The 22,227-nt window shown below is 37.2% G+C and overlaps 1 protein-coding gene across 14 annotated transcripts in view; it reads right to left on the reverse strand.

The window, feature by feature from the left end:
- Window positions 1-22,227, reverse strand: part of PER2 (period circadian regulator 2) — a 48,892-nt gene that overhangs the window by 21,354 nt on the left and 5,311 nt on the right. For 3 of the 14 annotated variants that reach the window (XM_051626085.1, XM_051626094.1, XM_051626082.1), the window contains exons 2-9: window positions 18,802-18,858; window positions 17,760-17,813; window positions 15,519-17,042; window positions 7,383-7,850; window positions 6,783-6,851; window positions 3,548-3,702; window positions 2,864-2,985; window positions 1,159-1,360 (exon numbers count right to left, since the gene is read on the reverse strand). In XM_051626085.1, the coding sequence (XP_051482045.1) occupies window positions 1,159-1,360; window positions 2,864-2,985; window positions 3,548-3,702; window positions 6,783-6,851; window positions 7,383-7,639 (805 nt within the window). In that variant the 5' untranslated portion in view covers window positions 7,640-7,850; window positions 15,519-17,042; window positions 17,760-17,813; window positions 18,802-18,858. Of the gene's footprint in view, window positions 1-1,158; window positions 1,361-2,863; window positions 2,986-3,547; window positions 4,102-6,782; window positions 6,854-7,382; window positions 7,851-9,083; window positions 9,186-15,518; window positions 17,043-17,759; window positions 17,814-18,801; window positions 18,859-22,227 lie in introns of those variants that run through there. The other 11 variants (XM_051626091.1, XM_051626090.1, XM_051626084.1 and 8 more) reach the window with 11 other exon arrangements.

Below are 22,227 nucleotides of genomic sequence, written 5' to 3' on the forward strand. Positions count from 1 at the left end.
CAAAAAAAAAAATTGTTTTTCATTATGGCTTCCTCTCACCTATTAAGCCTATTGCCCTCCTTTTATAAAGTAGCCCCAAAGTAATTTTCAAGGCAAGATGTGGTCTTTCAAAGGCCTCAGTGTGTGGTAGTTTTGGATATTATATTCTATGGCAGCTGATACATGGGCTAGTATGCCTAGTTCCACTTATTCTATTTTTCAAATTTGAAGGTATACACAAGCATAAAAAAGAAATATCTATATATATAAAATGCTTCAGGAAAAATATGTATAACTGAATAATACCAGTAATTAGGATCACATGATCAGAATTCACTGGTGACCCTGTTTTGAGCCAGAGGTTGGCCTAGAGACCTCACAAAGTCCCTTCTGACCTGCTTTATGTATGTATTACTTAGTACATATTTATCATTAATTGCTTTTTTAGATGGAATATGATTCACAATCTGACTTTACTTAATAGACATAACATACAAATGAATTGGAATTTCAAATATTTAGAGTAGACCTTGAATTTCAACTGTTTGGTTAAAGTATTTGGCAGCGATTTCTCAGTTCCTAACAGCTGTAGCTACACTAGTAAAACAACCCACCCACAAGCAAATATCTAGTGCTGCAGGACATCTGATCCTTCACCTAACACCATTAGCATGCCTAACAACATTTTTCCAAGGCTGAAAGAACAGATATGATTACACTCGGTGAATGCACAGTGATGGTAGCTGAAATACACCTTTCAACACTGTAATCAAGGTGTTCAATATTCAAATCCTAACTACTTTAAAAGGAAGGAGACAAAATATTAATCTTTTATTCAGATACAAGGAGGGTAAAGAAAATACGTAGCTATTTGATTGCTAGTGAAAGTGGAAGGCAAACCTGCTATTCAGCATTAACACCTACTTTGTTTTCATTCATCATTTGGATGAAAGGGGCCAATAAACAATGACATTCAGAAGACTTTGAGCCCACGGATAAGCCTTGCTGATTTATACAAGTGTGATATACATCTAGTATTATCCAGAGATGTTCTAATAATACATCTGTGTTATAACCTCAAAAATCGGTGGAGAAGGATAAAAAGACTTTAAAAATCAGTTTAAGTATTTGCATGACTGCAAGAGGGTCAGAGAAGTATCTGCTGTTGAGACCACTCACCAGCTCTGTTGCAAATATTCCATGAGGGTAATCTGTACGGGGTAGTAGAAGTGTAGAACACACTGACATCCTGAGGTGCCAAGAATTCCACAAATTTGGCATTTTTAAAACAACCCCTCTTACAGCGGAGAATAGAAGCAGCTTGATCAGAGATGTACAAAATTTTCCCAGTAATCAAGGAAACAGCAACAGCAAACATATCCTAAAACAAAAAATTTCCAATTATTTAGACAGTTTAAAACATTCTTCAATCTAGTATGTATTTATTGGAAAAACACTTCAGATATAAAAGCATTGATAAATTCAAAATAAAAAGTAAGGAAATAGCTTTAAATCGCTTCTGTTTAGGGAACAATAAAATTAATCTGCTTATGAAGTAGACACAGCCAGTACACTTTTTGAATGATGCAATCAGCTACAAGCCCTAAATATCATTGCCTAAAATTTTACGATGCAGAATGAATTTATAAAATAAGAAGAGATTCCAGCTATAAAACCTCACATTTTCCTCATGCTTTTTACAGGCATGTTTTACATTTATGAAATTCAACCATTTTGCGAAAGGCTGCTTATGTTAGCTTGTTCACCCACTGCAAAATGAAAAAAAGTGCTCTAAACCGCTCGTTAAAATAATGACAGACAGAAGAAAAGAAAAAGTCCACCACAACCATGCATGCACTTCATTTGTATCATTTTATGTTGGTTTTCTTCTTAGCATGGAAAAGCTTCCTGCGTCATAGCCAGTGCTGCTCTATCCACTAAAACTATACACAAACTTAAGAGCTGTCGTCAGAACACAAGCTCAGGAGCTTCAGATCAATTGAACAATGTTTATGATATCTGGCTCTTGTTTTCCGTTGTATTTATATTCCTATTTATTTACCTTGTGGACAACCCTTTCATAGATACAACAAAACCCACCTACTTCAAGCTAGGGAACATCCCCCATCATGCCATTATTTTATTGATTTCAGAACACCATATATTCAAGCAGTGGCTTCAGGAAAAAAATAGTGGAAGGTAGTCTAATAAGTTTACATGTAATTCTTTTTTTGAAGACTCCATAATATATCCCTAAAACACTGGAAATGTGGAAAACAGTAATAAAAAAATAACTCTGACAATAATTTTCCTGCTAAAAACTACATTGTTGGTCATAGCTGTTTTTATCTAGATGAGAACACACAGTATCACTGGATCACACACTGAATCTGTACCAGCTGCGAGGACTAGACAAATACCACAGAACAGGACACAACACACAGTGATTCTAACACTTCTATCACTTTTTAAGTCACACTAAGACAAAGAACTTGACTAAATTTTTGTAACGAGTTACTCTCCAACTTCAGCTGGTGTCCTAAAATGGAAACTAATTATGTCTCAGTGCATAATATCACAGAGATGTTGATTTATGTTACAGAATCATTTTTAAGCATAAGGTACAGTTCAGAGGACCACAAGTCTAGATTACTTATTTCTCCCCTGACAGAAAACAAAACCAACTTAGATCAAGGTGCTGTTGGCAAAGTCTGAAAAGGCTCAGAGTTTCTACTCAACATCCCCTGGAAAGGAAAAACCAGCTGGTTTCAGTGGATTGCCCTAGCTACCAACTCTTAATTTATAAAAAAGGGAAGTATGCCTGAAGATTCCAGTTCTAAAAAACATGTCCAATACACACGGTAGACTTGGTCACCATACTCACTGCATTTTTCATGATGTGTTCTGAGGTTATAGTCTCAACTTCTTCCACCGTGTAAGATGACACATTGAGTCCAGCAGGCTGGGATTCATTAATCATCAACAATTGGTAATATTCTTCATTAGCTACACAGGAACATGAAACGATTTATATTCAGAATTCAAAATCTCATCAATGAGCATCCAGCCTAGAAGCAGTGGCCAAAATCTTTCTTGGCATAAGCACAGGCTAGGCAGCTGGGAACTCTAGGTACTAGTCCAAATTAGTTTTTCCTCAGTAGAGCCTCCTCATCAGTAACCCAATATAAACCTAACAAATTCACCCATCTTAATACAGCCATATGCGAGTGATCATACCTTTTGGTCCACTTAACAGTTCAAATAATACGAAATCTTAAGTTATTTTCAAGTTAATTTTCTAACTAAAAAAACCACAAAAACAGAACTGTAAAATATCAAGCATTTAGGGAGCTGCTTTAGCTTCCAAAGCAACACAAGTTAGCACAGCCAATAAATGGGAACACCATGAAAACATTTGTTTAGAAAGATTTTCAAGCATAATAACAACATAATAAACATAATAACAATATAAAAAAAAAAACAAACAGACAACCACATTTACATTTCTATTTTAAATGTTTAATTTTACCCAGGTTGGCATTACCTAGGCAGTATCATACTTGATTACCTTTAACTTGCTTAATGCTTTTAAGGGCATATTTCAACGTTGTTAGGACACTAGATTTGCCTTTAATTCTCTTTTCAGAAGGAAGGTGAGCTTTCAGCTCTTGTAACGTTTTCAGCAATTCCTTTTGTGTTTTGGCTTTAGTGGACTGCTCACTACTGCAAGATTAAAGACAAAAAATATAATGTCACTTGAATACTTGAAGTGACACAGCATCCTCATAGAAGCCCAACTATAACTCTTCCAGTACTTATTATCAACATTGAGAACTTAAAGCAATTCTTAAATTAGCTAGAATCCTTCAAAATGAATAATCTACCACCAGCTGAAGTCTTATTATAAAATGTACTTTGTATGTGCAACAGTACATATACCCAAGCACCAGATAATGTTTTAATTTTTTTGCCACAGTCTCCCTTCTCCCTTTTTAGTGGTATTTTCCTTAGTTCCTTTCATATTCAAACTCCTAGAAATGTTCATGGACTTCAAAGGAGAGAAGCAGGAGGTCCATTCAGCTCTTCACCTCCTGTTCGAGCAGGTTCTCATAAGAAAGGTCCCTGAAAAGGGAATGGCAGTGGGAGAGCATCAAGTTAACAAAACAAATTAAGAAATCCTTGGAACAACATATCCCTGTTAAACATGGCAATACATAAGATAAGAAGACTTGACTAAATGTGTAAAGAATCAGAGGAGGCTGGAGAAAGAAGCTGCATTCACACTTCTAAGGCGCATGTTCAGAAGCGCTGTTTCAGTGTAAAAGTTCAAACTACATTATTAGTGCCAACATCAAAATTATCACTTTCCTTTGCAGTTCCTGATGTCTCTCCCCACTATTAAAAGGTGCTGACAAAATCAAAAAGGAAGAGAAACAGAGGTAAGGGAAGGGAGGGGAGGATGACAAAGATGGGTGTCAGGTGGGTAGGAAACTGTTAAAATGAATTCATAGAACCATAGGAGTATTCTGGTTGGAAAAGACCCTTGGGATCATTGAGGCCAAAGTTCTCCCCTAAACCATATACACCAACACCACATCCAGTATCACCTCATCTCTCTCATTGGAGTAGATTTTGAAAGCTAATCACTCACAACAATCAAGAAGATTCTACAGCTTTTCTTAAACCTTCCTGAAAATAAACTCTTTCCTATCAAAAGGAAAGTCTTCTCTTACAACCTAGTTGTCATGGCTGGTAGTTTCTAAAAAGTTATCCTAAGAACCACTGTAGAAACAATGGCCTTGGCAATGGCACTGCCCTGCCTGAAGTGTCCAGTGAAGTGGCTTCAGCTTTCAGGTAATTGTCAAGATGATTTTTCCGTGAAGTCTGAAAAGTTCATCAAGTAGATCAGTCATCTGACAGGTGTTGGATTTATTTCAGCAAAAATGTCTGAGAAATTACAAAGCTGGCTTGTACTGGAGAATACACATTGTTCTTGCTTATAGCACAACGTATTATAAGAAACACAGCATTCACTTAATCAGTGGTCATTTTGTGCTGAGAAATAATAGCAAGGGATAAAACAAAAGAGTACAGTACTCCCTTGGAAAACATTATGTTCATGCTGTATACTAAAATCACATCTACAACATGGCTTGACAGTTTGGACTGATGCAATCAAACAGGACCTTGTTAATAGAAGAACTCTCTACACTGGCAAAAGGGAAGAAGAGGGGGATAAGATTATGAAACAACTGAGCATACTGCTGGTTTTGTACTCTTAAGTATTCTTCATGAGAGTGTCCAGACTCTTGCAAGACAATTAACCTTTCCAAATTAGCCTAAAGCAGCAGCAAATACAGAAGACGGGACTCCACAGAAAGTAAGTTATACAACTTGAAAATGTTTTTCCAAAGATCAGTGCCATCAGGCACAGTAGCCAGCCACAGGGAAGGCTTGGCCTTCAGATGACAGAACAAGCAACTTCTATAAAGACAGGAGCTTTGAATTGTACTTTATGTGGACAGTGCTGGAAGTGTACCTACAGATACTACACTAAGTATGTGGTTAGTGCCAACATCGAATCCAAAGCTCTGTAGTCTTTGAATAGAATATAAAATGTACAGTTTATCAGCCTATTTTACCCTTCTCTTTAATCCTTCTCTTTAATATCCTCTAGATATCCTCAGTCTCCCATTCCCAGAAAACAATCAGATTCTGATCTTGAACCTTCTAGCACTGTGCCTAACAGCTGGGGAAAACATTGTCCCATTGCATTCCTATTTACTTCTCAGCAGAGTTATTAATGACATTTAAAATCAAGTGTTATGAGAAAAAGTATAGCAAGTAACCCCTGCAAATCTTGCAATGAAGAAAATAGAATCAATGGGAAAGGAAGATTAAGAAATGCCTTTGGTTTACTCTGTCTTTGATACCAAGCAACATGAACTACACAAACACTATTTTCACTTGAAAATACAGCATGGAACAAGATCTCCAGGTGCCTGCAAGACAGACACAGACAGTAAGATCATTAAGCACCAAATGGTGCAAAGGAGTAATTTTATTTTACCACTTCTTTAGTAACCGCATCAGGTGTAAACAATTTCAGGTGGATATTTACAGATTGGGTCTTAACATCAGTATGCTGTAGCTAGGTATCCTTGGTCTGCTCAGTATCAGGTTTTGGTCTCCTGATCAGAAACTGACTTAAAAAAGCCTAACAAGTATGCTAGAGCACTCTGAAGTGTCCAGATCTAAGCCCTCAATGCTACCAGGTTTCTCAAGGCTATCAAGAGTCAGAAGCAAAGTTCATACAGAAGAATTCCTGCAGCTGATGTTGGAGGCTTCAATCCTGGTGAATGGAACACAGGAGAGGCAGATGGACATCAAAACACACTCAACTCAATGGGTGAATTCTGATGTTAAAATACTACTGGGTTGTCCCGAGGCAAGGGCTTCAGACTAAATTCTGAAAGAGCAGGAAACTTAAAGAAAAGCTGCAAAAAACCCACTAGAGCTGAACCACAAAAATGACAGAATTAAGCTACCAAATCAAAACAAAGTAAGATTACAGGTTATGGCACAACTTGCATGAAACAGCAGCAAAAAGCTGTAATTTAGGCAAGCAGTTAATAGTACATGCTGCTGATTATGGACAGGGAGAAAATCAATGACAGCATTTCTTGTATCCTCCTCCAGGTTAAGGCAAAACAAAACAGAAACCAAAACACAACACTACTTAGTTTTCAGCACTTAGCATCACATACATGCAAATAACTCAAGATATATGTACATTAATTTACCTGCATCCACTGCTAGATTGATTGTGTTCAGAGTTTGCAATTATCAGACTAAATGCATTTGAGCTTGAACTAGAATAAGGAAAGATAGAAAGAGGTTAGTATTAGAAACTTAAACAACTTCTAGTTCATTCTAGCTCTATATTTTCTTATTAATGACTAGATCTCTAGGAAAGAGACCTGTAAAAGCTCTATCTTGTATATAGATGTTACACATTTGTCTAAGAAGGTTATTTGTACTGTACCTTTGCTCTGTACACTGAGCTATTATTTACAAGATTAAAATAGCACAGTTGCATAAAAACAGACTGATTCTTTTTGATGTATAATTATAGAAGTGGGTTTACAAGAAAATACTAAGGCAAATTAAACACACAATGATGAGAACAAATAATCAAATTAAGATGGTCCCATGAAACACAAGAAACATCTTTATGAGTTATATTACACAATTTATATTATAATTTAACGAGTGGACAAAACACTCAGCTTCACTGTGAAGTGACACTTTATACTGTAGTTATTATTCAGAAATTTTATTCAGATGGAAAGACCCTTTAGTGACAAAAATAGAAATGAAATATATTTAATATTCACTATTACCTTTTCTGACAGTCTGAAGATTCCATGAGCATTGCTGAATCTTTGCCATTTTCATCAGATTCATGGCCATGAGAATCCTGCCCACTTGAGTAGTTTTCATTTGTGTCATTTCCACTGAAGTCATTTCCACTGGATCCACTGCTCATTTCAATGTCTTCCTGAAGAACTTCATGAGAGTGTTCAGGCTTTGTCTGAATTTCTGAATCTTCAGCAATCATCTGGCTATGGTTATTTGCAAGTCCTGAATAATCACTCATTTTCTTTTCCTCTTTTAAACAGAATGATGAAGAAATGTTTTCACAGGTACTAGGCTGCTGCTCAGGGTTCTGCTTCTCAGTGCTAGAGTAGAACCCTCGATAGAGTCCATGGGACAGTCATTAGAAACACTGCCAAGATCAAGAGCAAATCAAGCCATATTCAGAATTCTCTCTCTGTACAAATTCTGTTTGAAAGTACACACCCACAAATCTGAGGAGGAAGGGAAGGAAGAAAAACATTATTTTCTTGTTTGTCTTTGCCGAAAATCTGGAATTCTCACAGATGAAAATAAAAGTGATATTCAGGGTTAATACACGCAGCATTTGAACAGTGAAAAGTTTAAGTTAAATATAATTGCAAACACAACATTTTATTGTGGGAAAAGGTATTTTTTTAGTGAAAACCCACACCAAAAAAAAAAATGGAAAAAACATTAAAAACTCCTAAAAATTATTTTCTACTTTGCACTTATTTTCTACTCTCCTACTTAATACTTGACAACTTTTACTGCCTAGATTGGGCAATAGCTATTACTATTTTCAGTGAAACCATTCCCTTGGCTTCCAGTTTCCCTTGAAAAACAAAAATACCACATTCAGACATCAGAGGATTCCTTACTTTGTTTGGAGGTTGATTGTGGATGAGTTATTTTTTTAATATACATAGTCTTTTTTTTTTTTCTTTTAAGATCAGTTCTGCCATTTTGACCAATTTTTTATTTATTTATTTTAATATAAAAGCCACATAGATAGGTAGAACAAACATATAGTAGGAACTGGGAAACTAAGTAAACAAACTCACCTATTTATCAACAACAAAAATTCTAAGACACAAATAAGCCTAAGGATAATTTTATCTACTGATTACCACTAATTCGAGAGGGGGAAAGAGGAGGAGAATTCTGCATTGTTTAGAGCAGCAAGCCTAAAACAAAACAAACCCTTGTTTCTAACGCACCAGGCTCAAAATCAGAGTGTATGCAGAAATGAATTAAGAACACACTATTGCTGAAAAGCCATCAAAGGAGAAGTACTAGAGAGCAGTTCAATCAAATAATCGAAGATACTTAATCTGACTCGTTTCCTTGTCTATTTCAGCAACCCACAGAGACAACAATACTGCAAAACCATGAACTAAAATTCTCTGAACAATGTAATTCATCATCAGGGGGAAAAAAAGTTAATTTTCAAAACAAAATAACTGTTTGTTCCTTTAATATATTCAATATTACTATTTTTTACTAATAAATCTCTGACTGGAATAAAGCCAGTGAACAATATCAGCAACTCAGTTTTGCTATTAACACCAGCAGCTTCCTTTTACACATAATTATATATATATTTAGAAAGCCTGCAGCAGAAAACATGAACTTAATATTAATTTAAAACACACTATGATTTAACTCCCCTCTCCCCCCAGAAAACATTGAAACTGTTTTCTTACCCTCCTAATTGCTGTTTTTCCAGACATTTTACATTTACTTTGAGTTTTTCAGAAGAAAATACTACTTGTCTCCTTGATTGGCCAAAGTAATATGCAAGATATCTGTTTTCATTTGAAAGAAGAAGTGTAGTTTAAGGACATTCATTTAAGCTATCAGCAATGGTATACAAGAATAAATTAAATTTTTTTGGCTTTACAAGATTATTCACTAGTACTTCGCTATAAGCAATGACATAAAAACCTTTTTGGGTAGAGTAAAATAGACTTGACACTTCACTTCTGCAGGTATTTACTTCAGGTACTCTAGACTAAACAGAGAACCTGTTATGCCACTGTATTGAACAGTAGTATACAGGCAGGAAATTACACTTCAGTAGCTCTGTCTTCTGGGCAAGGTAAGCCACTTCTGTCTTTTAAAACTACGTAACTGGAACATGCAATAAAAGACTATTTACTCTTAGATGAAACTCTACTATTATTTCACAATGACACATACTCTGGTGGCCAGTGATTAGTTAGATCATACCATTTCTCTCTGATTTAATCTCTCTGGTAGACAGAGCTCACACTTGCCTCTCTTAGATAGACACTTAAATGAAGTTATGTCCCTGAATATAGTCCACTCTCACCACACATGCTCCTAATGAGTGCTTAGTGGTACCCATGCCACTACCTGCACTATGATGGCCAGGGCTTAAAGCAGGGCTGGCCAGGACTCATTTTGGCTGAGTGACTGGAAACAAAGGGCTCAAGAGAGTGAATATAGAAGATGGCACTGAAAATAGTGATTTGGACAGCTCACAAGACAAACTGTTATGGTAAAGCTGAGCAGCATTTTATACATGTTAATCCATTATCACCCAGGAAATGTTCTTACCACTATTTCAAGTATTGCACAAGTAAGAGCATCTGTCTGGCTTAGTGGACCCAGTCTCAAGAAGCTAGTTTTCTTGTGTCATCTGTGCTATTGTTTCTCAGAGGGCACTGAGGCTGTGAAGTTCCATAGAGGTTTCAGTGAGTAAAGGTACTCCAGCAAACTACTCAGCTGGAGATCTGACATGTAGGAATTTAAGGCAAGACTGAACACGATTCATACGATATTCTGTGCCCAAGGTAGGGTTTTCCTCCTATTTTTCTGACCAAATGCTATGTAGAAAAAGCTTCAGATACAAGATAAAAACATACTGCTGTAATCAAAACAACACTATCTGCCAGCAAACTATGTTACATGATTTCTCTAGAGATAGAGGAAAAAAACTCTGAGAAAAGAAAAGCAACTGTGGGCTGCCATACTTAAATCCCCTTAGAAAAACTATGAAAATCACTATTGATAGGTTCATAAGCATTAACCACCAGAAGAGTCTTAACATAGCCCTACATTGACTAAATGTCATTAGTCCAATGTTACAGTAACACGTATCAGGAAAATTGTGTTATTTATGGGAAGGGCAACGATTGTACCACACCTTTCCTACCCTGAATGCAAATATTTTGTATTTCAGTCTGTAAGCCTGAGAAACCTCTTCTGAATTCTGAAGCCAAAGACTTATTACATACATCCCAGGATTTTCAGCCCTAAGAGATGTCCACAAGTATTTTTTTTGGGAAAACCCTTCCTTGGAAAACTATTTCCCCAAAACCTTTTCTGTAATCTCTGAAAGTTTCAAGAGTCAATGAAATTGTGTCACAGCTAGCAGGTAGAGTCTTACAGTTGGAAATTATGAGCTGTTAAACCACTAATGAGTTTTTTTTTCCACCTCTAAATATCATCTATTTTTTCATCTCCTCTCTTATTTCCCTGACACCTAGGCTAGCTTCTGCCAGGTATCTGTAGGAAACAACAGTGCTTCTTTAGGTGGGAGAGAATCACTCCCAAAATACACATATAAGCTGTCCAGTAAGTTTTGAGGAATTTCCTATGCCTCCTTGAACAAAAGTTGACTAATACAATGACAGGTAAGACTTTATGGATTTTTAAATTATTTTTAAGCTATGAGTTCAAATTAAGAAAGTCACCAACAGAAAAAAAAAATAGGTACTGCCCTATAGGAGATAGCACATGAATTTCCTCCCTCTTGATACCTGGCAGCAACTTATGTCAGGAAACTCTAAGTTGTGTTACTTCCACCTCTAACTAGCAAAATGCCAGAGCTTCTGCAGCTTGGTCCACAGTAAGTAACTACACAGTTCCTCATAACTACATGACAGTGGTTACAGTTTGGAAACCAAAGACAATGGTGCCAGAAACAAAAATCATTGTCCCAGTAACAGAGGAGATACCAGTTTGACCTTTTTTTTAAAGAGATCTTTTGAGAACTGGCTCAAGTCCTTGAGGTAGAACAGTATTCTTAGGTAGAACTGGAATATTAATGTCACTGAAAATCAGTCTTACACAAAATTTCTTCTGTTTCAAAATCTCAAAAGCCAAAGGCACATAACCAGAGTGAGGAATACAGGAAGAATAGGAAGAACAAGAAAAACATTATAGAGTTCCACGAGCTTCTGGGCACAGATGGAAGAGGAGTGTTTCTGTAACAAGAGTTTGTGTAACAAACAATAAAGACAAGATACCCGAAGGTAGCAATGTTAATCTGTGCCACAAGTTTGGATAGATTTTTCTACAACGAGACTGGAATAATTGGGGGGGGGAAGGCAGTCTGGAAACTACCCTTCTCTGTGCCTATAATTTTAGATAAGAACTAATGCATTGAGCTAGACTTTACTCTCAAACAGAGGAAGACCTTAAGTGGAACATCTGTATGCATGTGCAAGCACCATGCAAATGCTTCAGGAGCACAGAAGGTCAGTCATCCCAGAGAGATAATTAACATTGAAACTAATCTCAGTCAAAATGCCGTAATAAATTGCACATCCTCATCCCACTTAAATGCTTGAATAAATTTCCAATCAATAACCAAATAAGAACAAAAAGGTAAAAGCTAACATGCTTTGCCAGCCTGCTGCTACCATAGTTTGAGGACAGTAATTTCATCTCATACCAAATTAATTAAGCAAGTGCAGACAGTTATGTGGGAACAGAGTAAGATCTCTTCAGACTGAGAGATGTACATTAAGCCAGTTTGTTCTTTATTTTCTGCTATATCTTTCTGAACTTTTAAGGGAGGTTGTCTGTTTTGATTCTGTAAATAAAACTTTTCAGTCTTAAATTGGCACCAGTTAAGCTTGATTTTGAGACAACTGCCTCACAAAAACATTCTACTCTTCTGGACAGAGCAAAACTCCCAAAGTCACTCTGGCAAAAATTAGAACTCTTTAAAGTCTTAATGCAGTCCATGAAATAGGCAAAAGACTTCCACCAAGCACTAAGGACAAATGTAGATATTAATACACCGGGTTAGATATGCAGGATATGTCTTCTGGTTATTCATTTGTTACAGAAGCTCCTTTATCCTGCAGTAAGACAATGGAAAGAGCCTGAACTTTGATAGTGTCCCAGGAAAACATCAAAATATGTATGGATAAATGCTTGAAGAATAATAATAGAATCATTTTGGTTGGAAAAGACTGGCAAAATCATCAAGTCCAACCATTAATCCAGCATTACCAGGTCCACCACTAAAGCATGTCCCTAAGCACTACATCTACATGTTTCTCAAATACCTCAAGGGATGGCGACTCCACTGCTTCTCTGGGCAGCCTGTTCTAGTGCCTGACAACCCATACAGTGAAGAAATTTTTCCCAATATCCAATCTAAACCTCCACTGGCACAAATTGAGGCCCCTTCCTCTTGTTCTGTTTCTTGGTACTTGGGGGAAGAGGCCAACACCCACAAATAATGGTGTTGTGCTTCTGAAAAACTCCTACTGTAGAACATCAAGGAGGCAAATTTATTCTTAAACTGTGACATTTAAACTCAAAAGTCTTGTTTCAGCAAAGATCTAGTTACATTTAGAGAAGATTTTTTTTCCAGATTTCTTTACACACAAATATCATGTCTACTACTGGCATTTAAAGAACGAAAAATCCAGTTTGACAGATGGACCTCTTGGTGGATAAAAGATTGGCTGGATGGCCACACCCAGAGAGTTGTGGTCAATGGCTCAACATCCAAATGGAGGCAGGTGAGGAGTGGTGTCCCTCAGGGGTCAGTATTGGTACAAGTGCTGTTTAACGTCTTTGCTGGAGACATGGACAGTGGGATTGAGTGTATCCTCAGCAAGTTTGCTGACAATACCAAGCTGTGTGGTGTGGTTGACACCCAAGAGGGACCTTGACAGGCTGGAGAGGTGGGCCAATGCCAACCTCATGAAGTTCAACAAGGCCAAGTGCAAGGTCATGTACAACCTGGTTGTCCCAAGTCCTGGGTCGGTGCAACCCCAGGCACAAATACAGGCTGGGAGAAGAATGGCTGGAGAGCAGTCCTGAGGAGAAGGACTTGGGGGTGGTAGTTGAAGAGAAGCTCGACATGAGCTGCCAGTGTGTGCTGGAGCCCAGAGAGCAACTGCATCCTGGGCTGCACCAAAAGAAGTGTGGCTAGTAGGGTCAGGGAGGTGATTCTGCCCCTCTACTCTGCTCTGGTGAGATCCCACCTGGAGTACGGCATACAGTTCTGGTGCCCTCAGCACAGGAAAGATATAGACCTTTTGGAGAGGGTCCAGAGAAGGGCCACCAAGATGATCAAAGGCTTGGAGCAGCTCTGCTCTGGAGACAGGCTGAGAGAGTTGGGGCTGTTCAGCATAGAGAGGAGAAGGCTCCCAGGAGACCTTCTAGCACCTTCCAGTACTTGAAAGGGGCCTACAGGAAAGCTGGGGAGGGGCTTTTCATCAGAAAAGATAGTGATAGGACAAGGGGGAATGGTTTTTAACTGAGAGAGGGGAGATTTAGGTTAGATATTAGGAAGAGATTCTTCCCTCTAAGGGTGGTGAGGAACAGGAATGGGTTGCCCAGGGAGGTTACTGATGCCCCATCCCTGGAGGTTTTTAAGGCCAGGTTGGATGAGGCTTTGTGCAACCTGATCTAGTGGTAGGGGGCCCTGCTCACAGCAGGGGTGTTGGAACTTGGTGATCTTTAAGGTTCCTTCCAACCTTAATGATTCTATGATAAAATTATCTAACTCAAGAGCTGAGTAAGACGAGAATATCTGAAGACCTGAGTCTACATTAGCAGATAATATGAACTTAACAATGAACAAATGAAGCAAGAGACACCACAATTTATGACTATACTTTAGACATGAATATCTGGGGACCCGCGTACTAGCACCAATAGGAGACATTCCTAATGGTCAGGATTCAGTTTTACTGAAGATGTTATCAACAAGAAGAGTTTCCACTTGTCGTCTGGATGATTGTTTTGCAAAATGGTAAAATTTCTCATTTGTAAGACAAATAACTAGCAAGGATTTAATCATGTCAGGCAATTTTAGAGAAAACTGAAAATTAACATCTACAATGATGTGCAATCTCTCTGTGCAATTAAACAATAATTAAATGCTTGGCAGTAGCAAAATGTTAAGAAAAAAAGCGTGAAAAACAAACAATAATCCAAGAAGTGACTTGTCTAACTGCAGAACTTCACCAGCAATAATACTGAGAGCTTCATTTTTTGTAACAAGAGACAGAACAAATAGTATCTTCACTAGGACGCTTTCTAGGAAGGGGCGGGGCGGGGGGGGAACCCAACATGGCAGTATCCTTGGACTTAATTGTAAGAAAAAGTAACAAAAGATGCTTAAGAATTTCCTGCAAGACTTCCTGAACAAATGAAACTTTAATTTAATTGATTCCTCATCACACTGCAAGCCAACAAACAATTTTTGCTCTTTTTCGTGAGGAATGAGGTGCAAGTCAGAATTTTCTATTTATGGCAATAAAATGATGAACAATATCTAGAATCAGGTGCTTCCGTAACAATCTGAATTGCACAGTACTACTTTCACAATTAGTTGATAACAATTCACCTTTCAGCTCAAGAAAATCCTGAACACAGGCTGATGTTTAAATAAAAGTTAGTAATATCTCTATAAAGGTGATCCTAATTAACCATTGCCTGCAGCTGCCACTTTAAAACAGAGGAACCGATCAAGACATAGGACTGGTACAGAGCAATCCAAGTGCCACCCTGAATTTATGGCAGTACCTACACAGCAAGAAGTCAGCAAAAGGACCAGGTCAGGGCCCTTGCATCCACAGAAAGAAAGCTTCCAACCACCCTGTTTCCTCAGTGAATAAACTCAAACCTGAATTTAAGAATAAGTATGGTTTTAGGGTAAAAAGTTCTGGCTTCAAATAAGGTAGCTCCCAGTTTATATCCAAAAAATATTTCTGAATGAGTGTGCATATATATATGACTGAAATCACAGTTCTTAGATAAAACAAACACAGGAAAACATATTCTCTGCATTATCTCTAGGGGGGCAGGAGGAAAGCATCTCTCTACTAACATGAATTATAATAATTAGGCATATTTCTTACCTGTTTTTTCTATGACAAGTTGGTAAAAGTGTTTATCAAGCTCCCTTCCAGCTAGCATCAAAAGCATGAAGTGCCTAGGTCCGGAGTCTGCCACATGCATTTAATTCTTGTCTCATCCTCTTCTACTGGAAATCTTTGACCATTACAGAGTCCGGACACCTCTACAACTATAAAATATAAAAGAAATACCTGGGCCCCCCAACAGTGTCCTCTTCAAACAGATACCAGAGAGATGCTCACAGCTATGCCATGCCTATGCAGATAAATGTTGGTTAAACATGAAACTCATCCAGCAGAGGAATCAGACACAGATTTGCATTTTAAACACTTCTGGTTTAACATAAGGTCTTACAGAGCTTTAAAGTTACAAAATCTTCTACACTAGATAAAATAACCTTTCCCATTAGCATGGAACCATACTATGTACGTGCACAGAATGTACACAGTGCATAGGCTGACATAGCCACTAAGAAAGAAGAGTCAACCTCTCCAATAGATACCAGAGTAAAATGCCTGATATAGTCAACAGGAGCTCCAAGAGCTTAAGAAATTGGGCTGGAATACCATTCTAACACCTGATCTAAACTCATATCATTGTAGGCTTGGTATGAGCTTTAAAGAGTTTACTAGGCAGTTACAAAATTGCAACTCACAAAATGACAGATCGGCTGAAGTCAAAAGGGACCTCTGGAGGTCATCTTGTCCAACCCCCTGTTCAGTCATAGTCACCTACAGCAGGCTGCCCAGGCCCACCTCCAGATTGTATTTGAGTATCTCCAAGGATGGAGATTACACAGCCTCTCTGGGAAACCTATACCAGTACTAACTCACCCTCACAAGAAAAAAGAAGTGTTTCCTTACGTTCAGAAGTCTGTACTAACAGAGTCCATCCACGCTATTATTCTTCCTAAGAAAAACACTGGGAATTTTAACAGGAAAAAGAAAATCTGAAAACTCTTCTATTAAAGCTAGGAAACTAAGTCTCGTGGTACATGCCACGACCATGTAACACAAAGAAATACTAGAATAAAAATCAGAATTTCAGAAGATTAACATTTGTGTGGCAAACAATTACATCACTAAGTATTTCATTTGAATATGCAGGAGGAATGTTTGGAACAAAAATTTGGAACAGTGCTCAGATCCCAGGATAACCATTTTGGAAAACAGCCCACGTTAACATGCCTTAATTTAAAATGCTGCACGTCTACCAACTGTTAAAAGTACATTTGTGTTGGCCAGACTTAAGGAAGAATTTATTCACAACATTCCATTCTGCAAAATGTTGCAAGGCCAATACATGTTCTACAAGTCTTGGTTTATGATACAAAATTGTGTACACTGGTTCTTTAAATGTATTACTTCTGTCTTTATCGTAAATTCATAAAACAGGATTTAAATTATAAACTTTATCTCTGCCCATGAGAAGTGTTAGGTATTACCTTATCTGGAGCTACTTGCAGATTTTGCAATTTTTGTCTTGGCCACTGAAAATGTGGAATGTCCTTCAGCACTAGTTAAATCCTGGTTTAAAAAAACATGAACTCATCTCCTTGCAATCTGTATTTCCTTAATGGAGTTAATTTCTACCTTCACTAATCAAGATCTACAAGAAATTAGCCACAAGGTCTTTTCTGTCTATTTATGAAGTGACAAACACTTTGCTGGTTCAATGACTTCCATCGTGACATTTTTATCAATAAAAAAAATAAAAGATGTTTTAACAAAGTCTAGGTTTGAAGATGACATTCGCAGTTGCAGCATGTACCACTTTAACGGGGTATAATATTGGCTTCATCTACTTAATGAATTTAGGAAGACATTTAAAAACAAACAGTCCTTGTAAACTACTTCAAATTCTCATTATAAGCCTTTCTACAATTTAACTGAAAGCTAAGACAGATTTAAGCCAAAAGGATTTTTAGGTGAAACTAAATACAAGTCATCCAAACCAGGCATTTTATCAGTTTCAGCAGAATTAGAGGCTGTCAGATCTAATCTAGTCTTCTTTTATCACAGGAAATGTAGAGATGACCGAGTAGGCCTAAATCCCAAAGAACTAAAAGAGTTCCTCCATGTTTGGCATCTCAGGAAGGTCTTTTCCACAGAACCAAATCAGATTAGCAAGAAAGAATATAGAACTCATGACAGTATTTCCTTCAATATTGAGATATACCCATTCTAAGCATAGAAGACTTCAAAAATTAGAAAGGAATGAACAACCTGCTTTAAGGAACACACCTGTATTATAGCATCCCAACCAAGTACACTTTCTGAAGAGAAGTGAAGTCACACCTGCAGCATTGAAAAAGAGAACATTGTCAGCTTTAAAAACCCATTCAGGTCACATTTTGTAGCCATGGAAAACAATTTTTTTTTTTCCAAATAATTTAGACTAATTAGACACTGTAGTATTAATCCTCAAAGTCTCAGTTACAATTTCATCTGTATTGGAATATTACAGTATTATCTAGAACTGCTATTCTTCCCTTCCCTATCTGGACCCAATATTGTCCTATCATCAGATTACATATAACAAAACCTCTCAGCTGTTTTCCTTTTTTTTCCTCCAACAGGCATCAACTTTTCTTTACTTTCAAAACATTTCCATAATTCTGACCATCTAGTCTACATTCTTAATCCACCACACATCCCACCTGAGTTGTAATAAGCTGCTTTTGTCATCAGCTTCTCACATATCAAACATAAAGATGTGTAAGTCTTGTCTCTGATGCCATGTGTTCAACTTTTCAAAGAGAGATTAGAATAGTATCAGCCTCTTAGAAAGTAGAGCACAACTGACAAAAATATACCGTTGGAAGTTATGGCCTGCTTTCTAAAATCAAAGCTTAAAAGCGTAACATTTTCCTTTCTCCTCTGATAATGATCTGATTATCTGAGTAACACTAATTATTTTGTTTTCTGGCCCCTGAATTCTCCTCATCATTAAAATTTCATAAAACACCTGCAAGAGCACTAAATAACTGGACATCATTAATAAACTTCTACACTGCAAGCAATGCAGCTGTAGCACTTGATACTGGACTCTACACTAAATTTCAGCTTCCTTAAGACTTAGAGAAGCCACGCCATTTCTACATGCTTTGTGATTCATACAACAGGTTTTGAAAAACTTAATGCCCTGCATGTCTTTTACTTCTCAGCATTCTAACATTACAACTCAAACAAAGCATTGAAAACAGCAACAATAACAAGTTCAGACTCGCTGAGAAAATAACTGATATTATAAATTACTTTCTTGGGGACAGCATAATACACTCACCTCAATGACTGTAGTAATCTTGATCTTTCAAAATCTGAACATGTCATCAATATACTCCTATTAAAAAAAGAACAAGTTTTATAAGATAAAAAATATTTATGAAACAAATCAAATCCATTTAATAATGCAATACAAATCTAGCCATGTAAAACACATATTTCACAGATGAAGAACAGCTATACAGACTACAGATACAAAATGAGGAAATGTAAGAAATTTTACTGATAAAATATTCACTACTTCTGTAAACTAACTTCTAAAATAGTTGAGCAATGCACAGAACAAATATTTACTGAATTCTGTTCCCTTTATAAACATACTAAACCCCCCAGAATTTCATCTCTGTGATCTACATTTATTGTCAGGACCTTGTTTAGGCAATACAGATACCAACACAGTGTATTTCATAGTCAATCATTCACCCGTGTGTGAGCATCCAAGCTAAAGAATTACTTTAAAGTTTGGGACCACATATTTGAATTCAAGTTATGTTTTTAATTCCACAGATTATAATCTTAAAACATTTCGCTAAAGAAATAAAAAATCCAAATTACCCTTAGCAGATGAAAAACTCTTCAGAGAGATAATTCAACTGAGCAAAAAGATTGACCTTATGACCAAGAGTAGTTTCATATTCCAAAATACAAGTACAAATTCTTAAAGCAAAAGCTGTTCTAGTCTACTAAAACCTACAGTTTTTACTGTTATCTGTTAAAAAAAAACAACCAAAAAACCCAAAACAAACAAACAAACAAAACAACAAATAAAACCCAAAAAAACCCTGCAAGCAAAGAACACAAGCAGCTTTCTTAGCTAGTTCCCAGAAAGCCAAAGAGGAAAAATCCCTTAAGTGAGGGCTGCTAAATGGACTTATGTCACCAGTCACTTATATTCCTGAAGCCCTCATGGAACCACTATTATCTAATTTTCTTCCAGTTTCAGATTGGTTTGGGTTTTTTTAAAGCTGCTTATTCTCACTGCTGAGTAAGTAATAGAAAAAATTATCCTGAAGTAACAGAACGAAATCAATCCACTTTTACTGTGAATCGCACCGTACCAACACATGGTTGAACTTATCAAGTTTACTTCATGGAGGGTCCATCTCACCTGTTATGTGCTGATCAACCTAGGCCAGCTCATGATTGATCATTTACTTTCCTTTAACTATAAGAAGCCAAGTACCACAGTAACCTCCCCTTCTCCTCACCCTCTAAAAAGCAGCCAGACCCACTCCACCATCTAGCAGGAATTGTTCTCTTTCCTGCCTGACCAGAAGCAAAGCTTATTTTACCCTCTGAAGCCTCACCACCTGTGCTCAAGTCTCCAACAGTGGATCTGGACTAATGACCCCAAAAAGCCAACAGAAACTGTCTTTCTCAAGTTTATTCCTTCCCCTTGAATAATATGTCATGGCCCAGAGCTAAGTTTAATTGCCAATAGGTTGGGTATTTGCCACAAAGAAAAAAAAACAAAACAAAGCAACAAAGTATGCACAGACATACATCCCTGAGAGACAAGATTAATGCAGCCTGTGCCAAGACATCTTGTGAAGAAGCTAAACACAGTCTCCTTCACCTGCCCCATGCTAATTCCTAGACAACCATCATTCTAGTCTTACAATAGGTACCTTCTTAAAGGCCAACCAAAATTCTCTGCATTAAGTATGAATCTTAAAAGACAATTTTCTTTGTAAACAGAAAACATTTTTCTCTTCCTGCATGGAACCACAGAAATTACTGAGCAAGGTATCAGTAGACAGAACTCTAACGTTTGCATATGTTATCTCTTGACATATGCATGAGTGAAATAAAACGGATACATTTGAGTTAGCATTGTCACACCATGGAAAAATTACCAGAACCCACCATGCAGTAATGTATTTCACCTTTATTATAGGTGAAGCTAGACCTAAAGTATCTACGCCACCATATTTCAGCTTCAACATCTGCTGACATCTCCAATGAGCAGTGTATTTGCATTGCCTACTGCTCCCCTTCCTTAAAAAAGGCGCAGAAGTTCACCATCAATACAATCAATACATCAATACAAAATTACAATCATAGAAGTTCCCATGCTGCTCTTTTGACATTGCTGCAGTTCATTCCCAGTTAAAGATTTCAGTGAGACTTGAAGTACCATTCTGGAAGACTGTGCTAAATAAATTCTCTAACTGTTGCTAATAAAGCCCCCACTGCAGCAGAAATACACTTCACAAAGCATGGCAACCTAACAAACACGATGTACTTGTCCTATGAATTGGCTCTACGAGGACCAAGAAATTAGAGGTCGAGTCACAGAGGAACCCATGGTAGAGATGTAACTAAATAAAATAGGTCCTTAATATACTGAAGATCTTTGTACAATTAAAGAAATTAAGTGGCAGAAATATAAAAGTACATGTAATAAGGTCAAACACAAAAACCACACTAAGATACAAAAGCTGCAACTAATAAGGAGGATAGGAAGCACAACCAACAAAAAAAAAGTACTGGACATAGTCACCATTTCATCTTGTCTCCCTAAGCTTCAAATACAAAACATTACAGGTGTTACTTAAAAGTGCCCCTGTTTTAGGACAGGATGTTTGAAAAGCAACATAGTTTTGGCTCTACTTTAAAATGCCAATTCTACTTTTGAAAACCATCTATTCAGGAAAATCTCTAACTGGTTTATCTGTAAGAAAAAACAATCATTAAGAATTACAACAGCACAGTAAAAAAAAAAACCAAAAACCTAAAGTCCTTCCAAGACATTTCGACATACAATGAGCTTTATTCCCACTATCACATCTTTTCAGAATGAACATCAGTACTGTTTGTACTGAACTTCTGCAGCCTACTCACAGAACCTGCAGAACAACCTCATACTCTTGCCCAAGATATATGCTCTGTGTATTCAGTCCACTTGTCATTTAAGCAGCATGTTGCATCTCTACCCTGTCAGCACCTCCAACCAAGTTCGGCTTCCTCATGGGAGAAAATGAAGGAAAAAGTAAATTCATACTCCATTATTACATACCTCAAGGAAGGTAAATTTAGTCTTACTTCTTATTGTGTCCTACAAACAAAGCTGTCTAAATTAGACTACCAAAAATGTCAGAAAAAAAAAATTAGAAACCTCCTCTAGGACTACCACATGCTACTTCAGCAGTAGGTCAGCAGCAGCTGAAAACATCTGTATAAAAATTTTCTTGACTTAAAAATAGTTGTCACACACACAAAATTCTCATCACTTCACTTGCATATGTGGATACATAGAGAAAACATGCTCATCAGAACCACAGAACTTGCATGAAACTTAGTATACCACTGCCGTCCATCTGAAGAACTCTTCAAGAGAGAGAGGGGACCAACAAGAGGAATCTACTGGATCGGTGTGAGTCCAGTGCAGGCATTCAGACATAAAAGACACTATCTACACTTAAAG

Source organism: Apus apus, chromosome 8 (genome assembly GCF_020740795.1).
Source record: "Apus apus isolate bApuApu2 chromosome 8, bApuApu2.pri.cur, whole genome shotgun sequence".
In the NCBI taxonomy this organism is placed as follows: Eukaryota; Metazoa; Chordata; class Aves; order Apodiformes; family Apodidae; genus Apus; species Apus apus.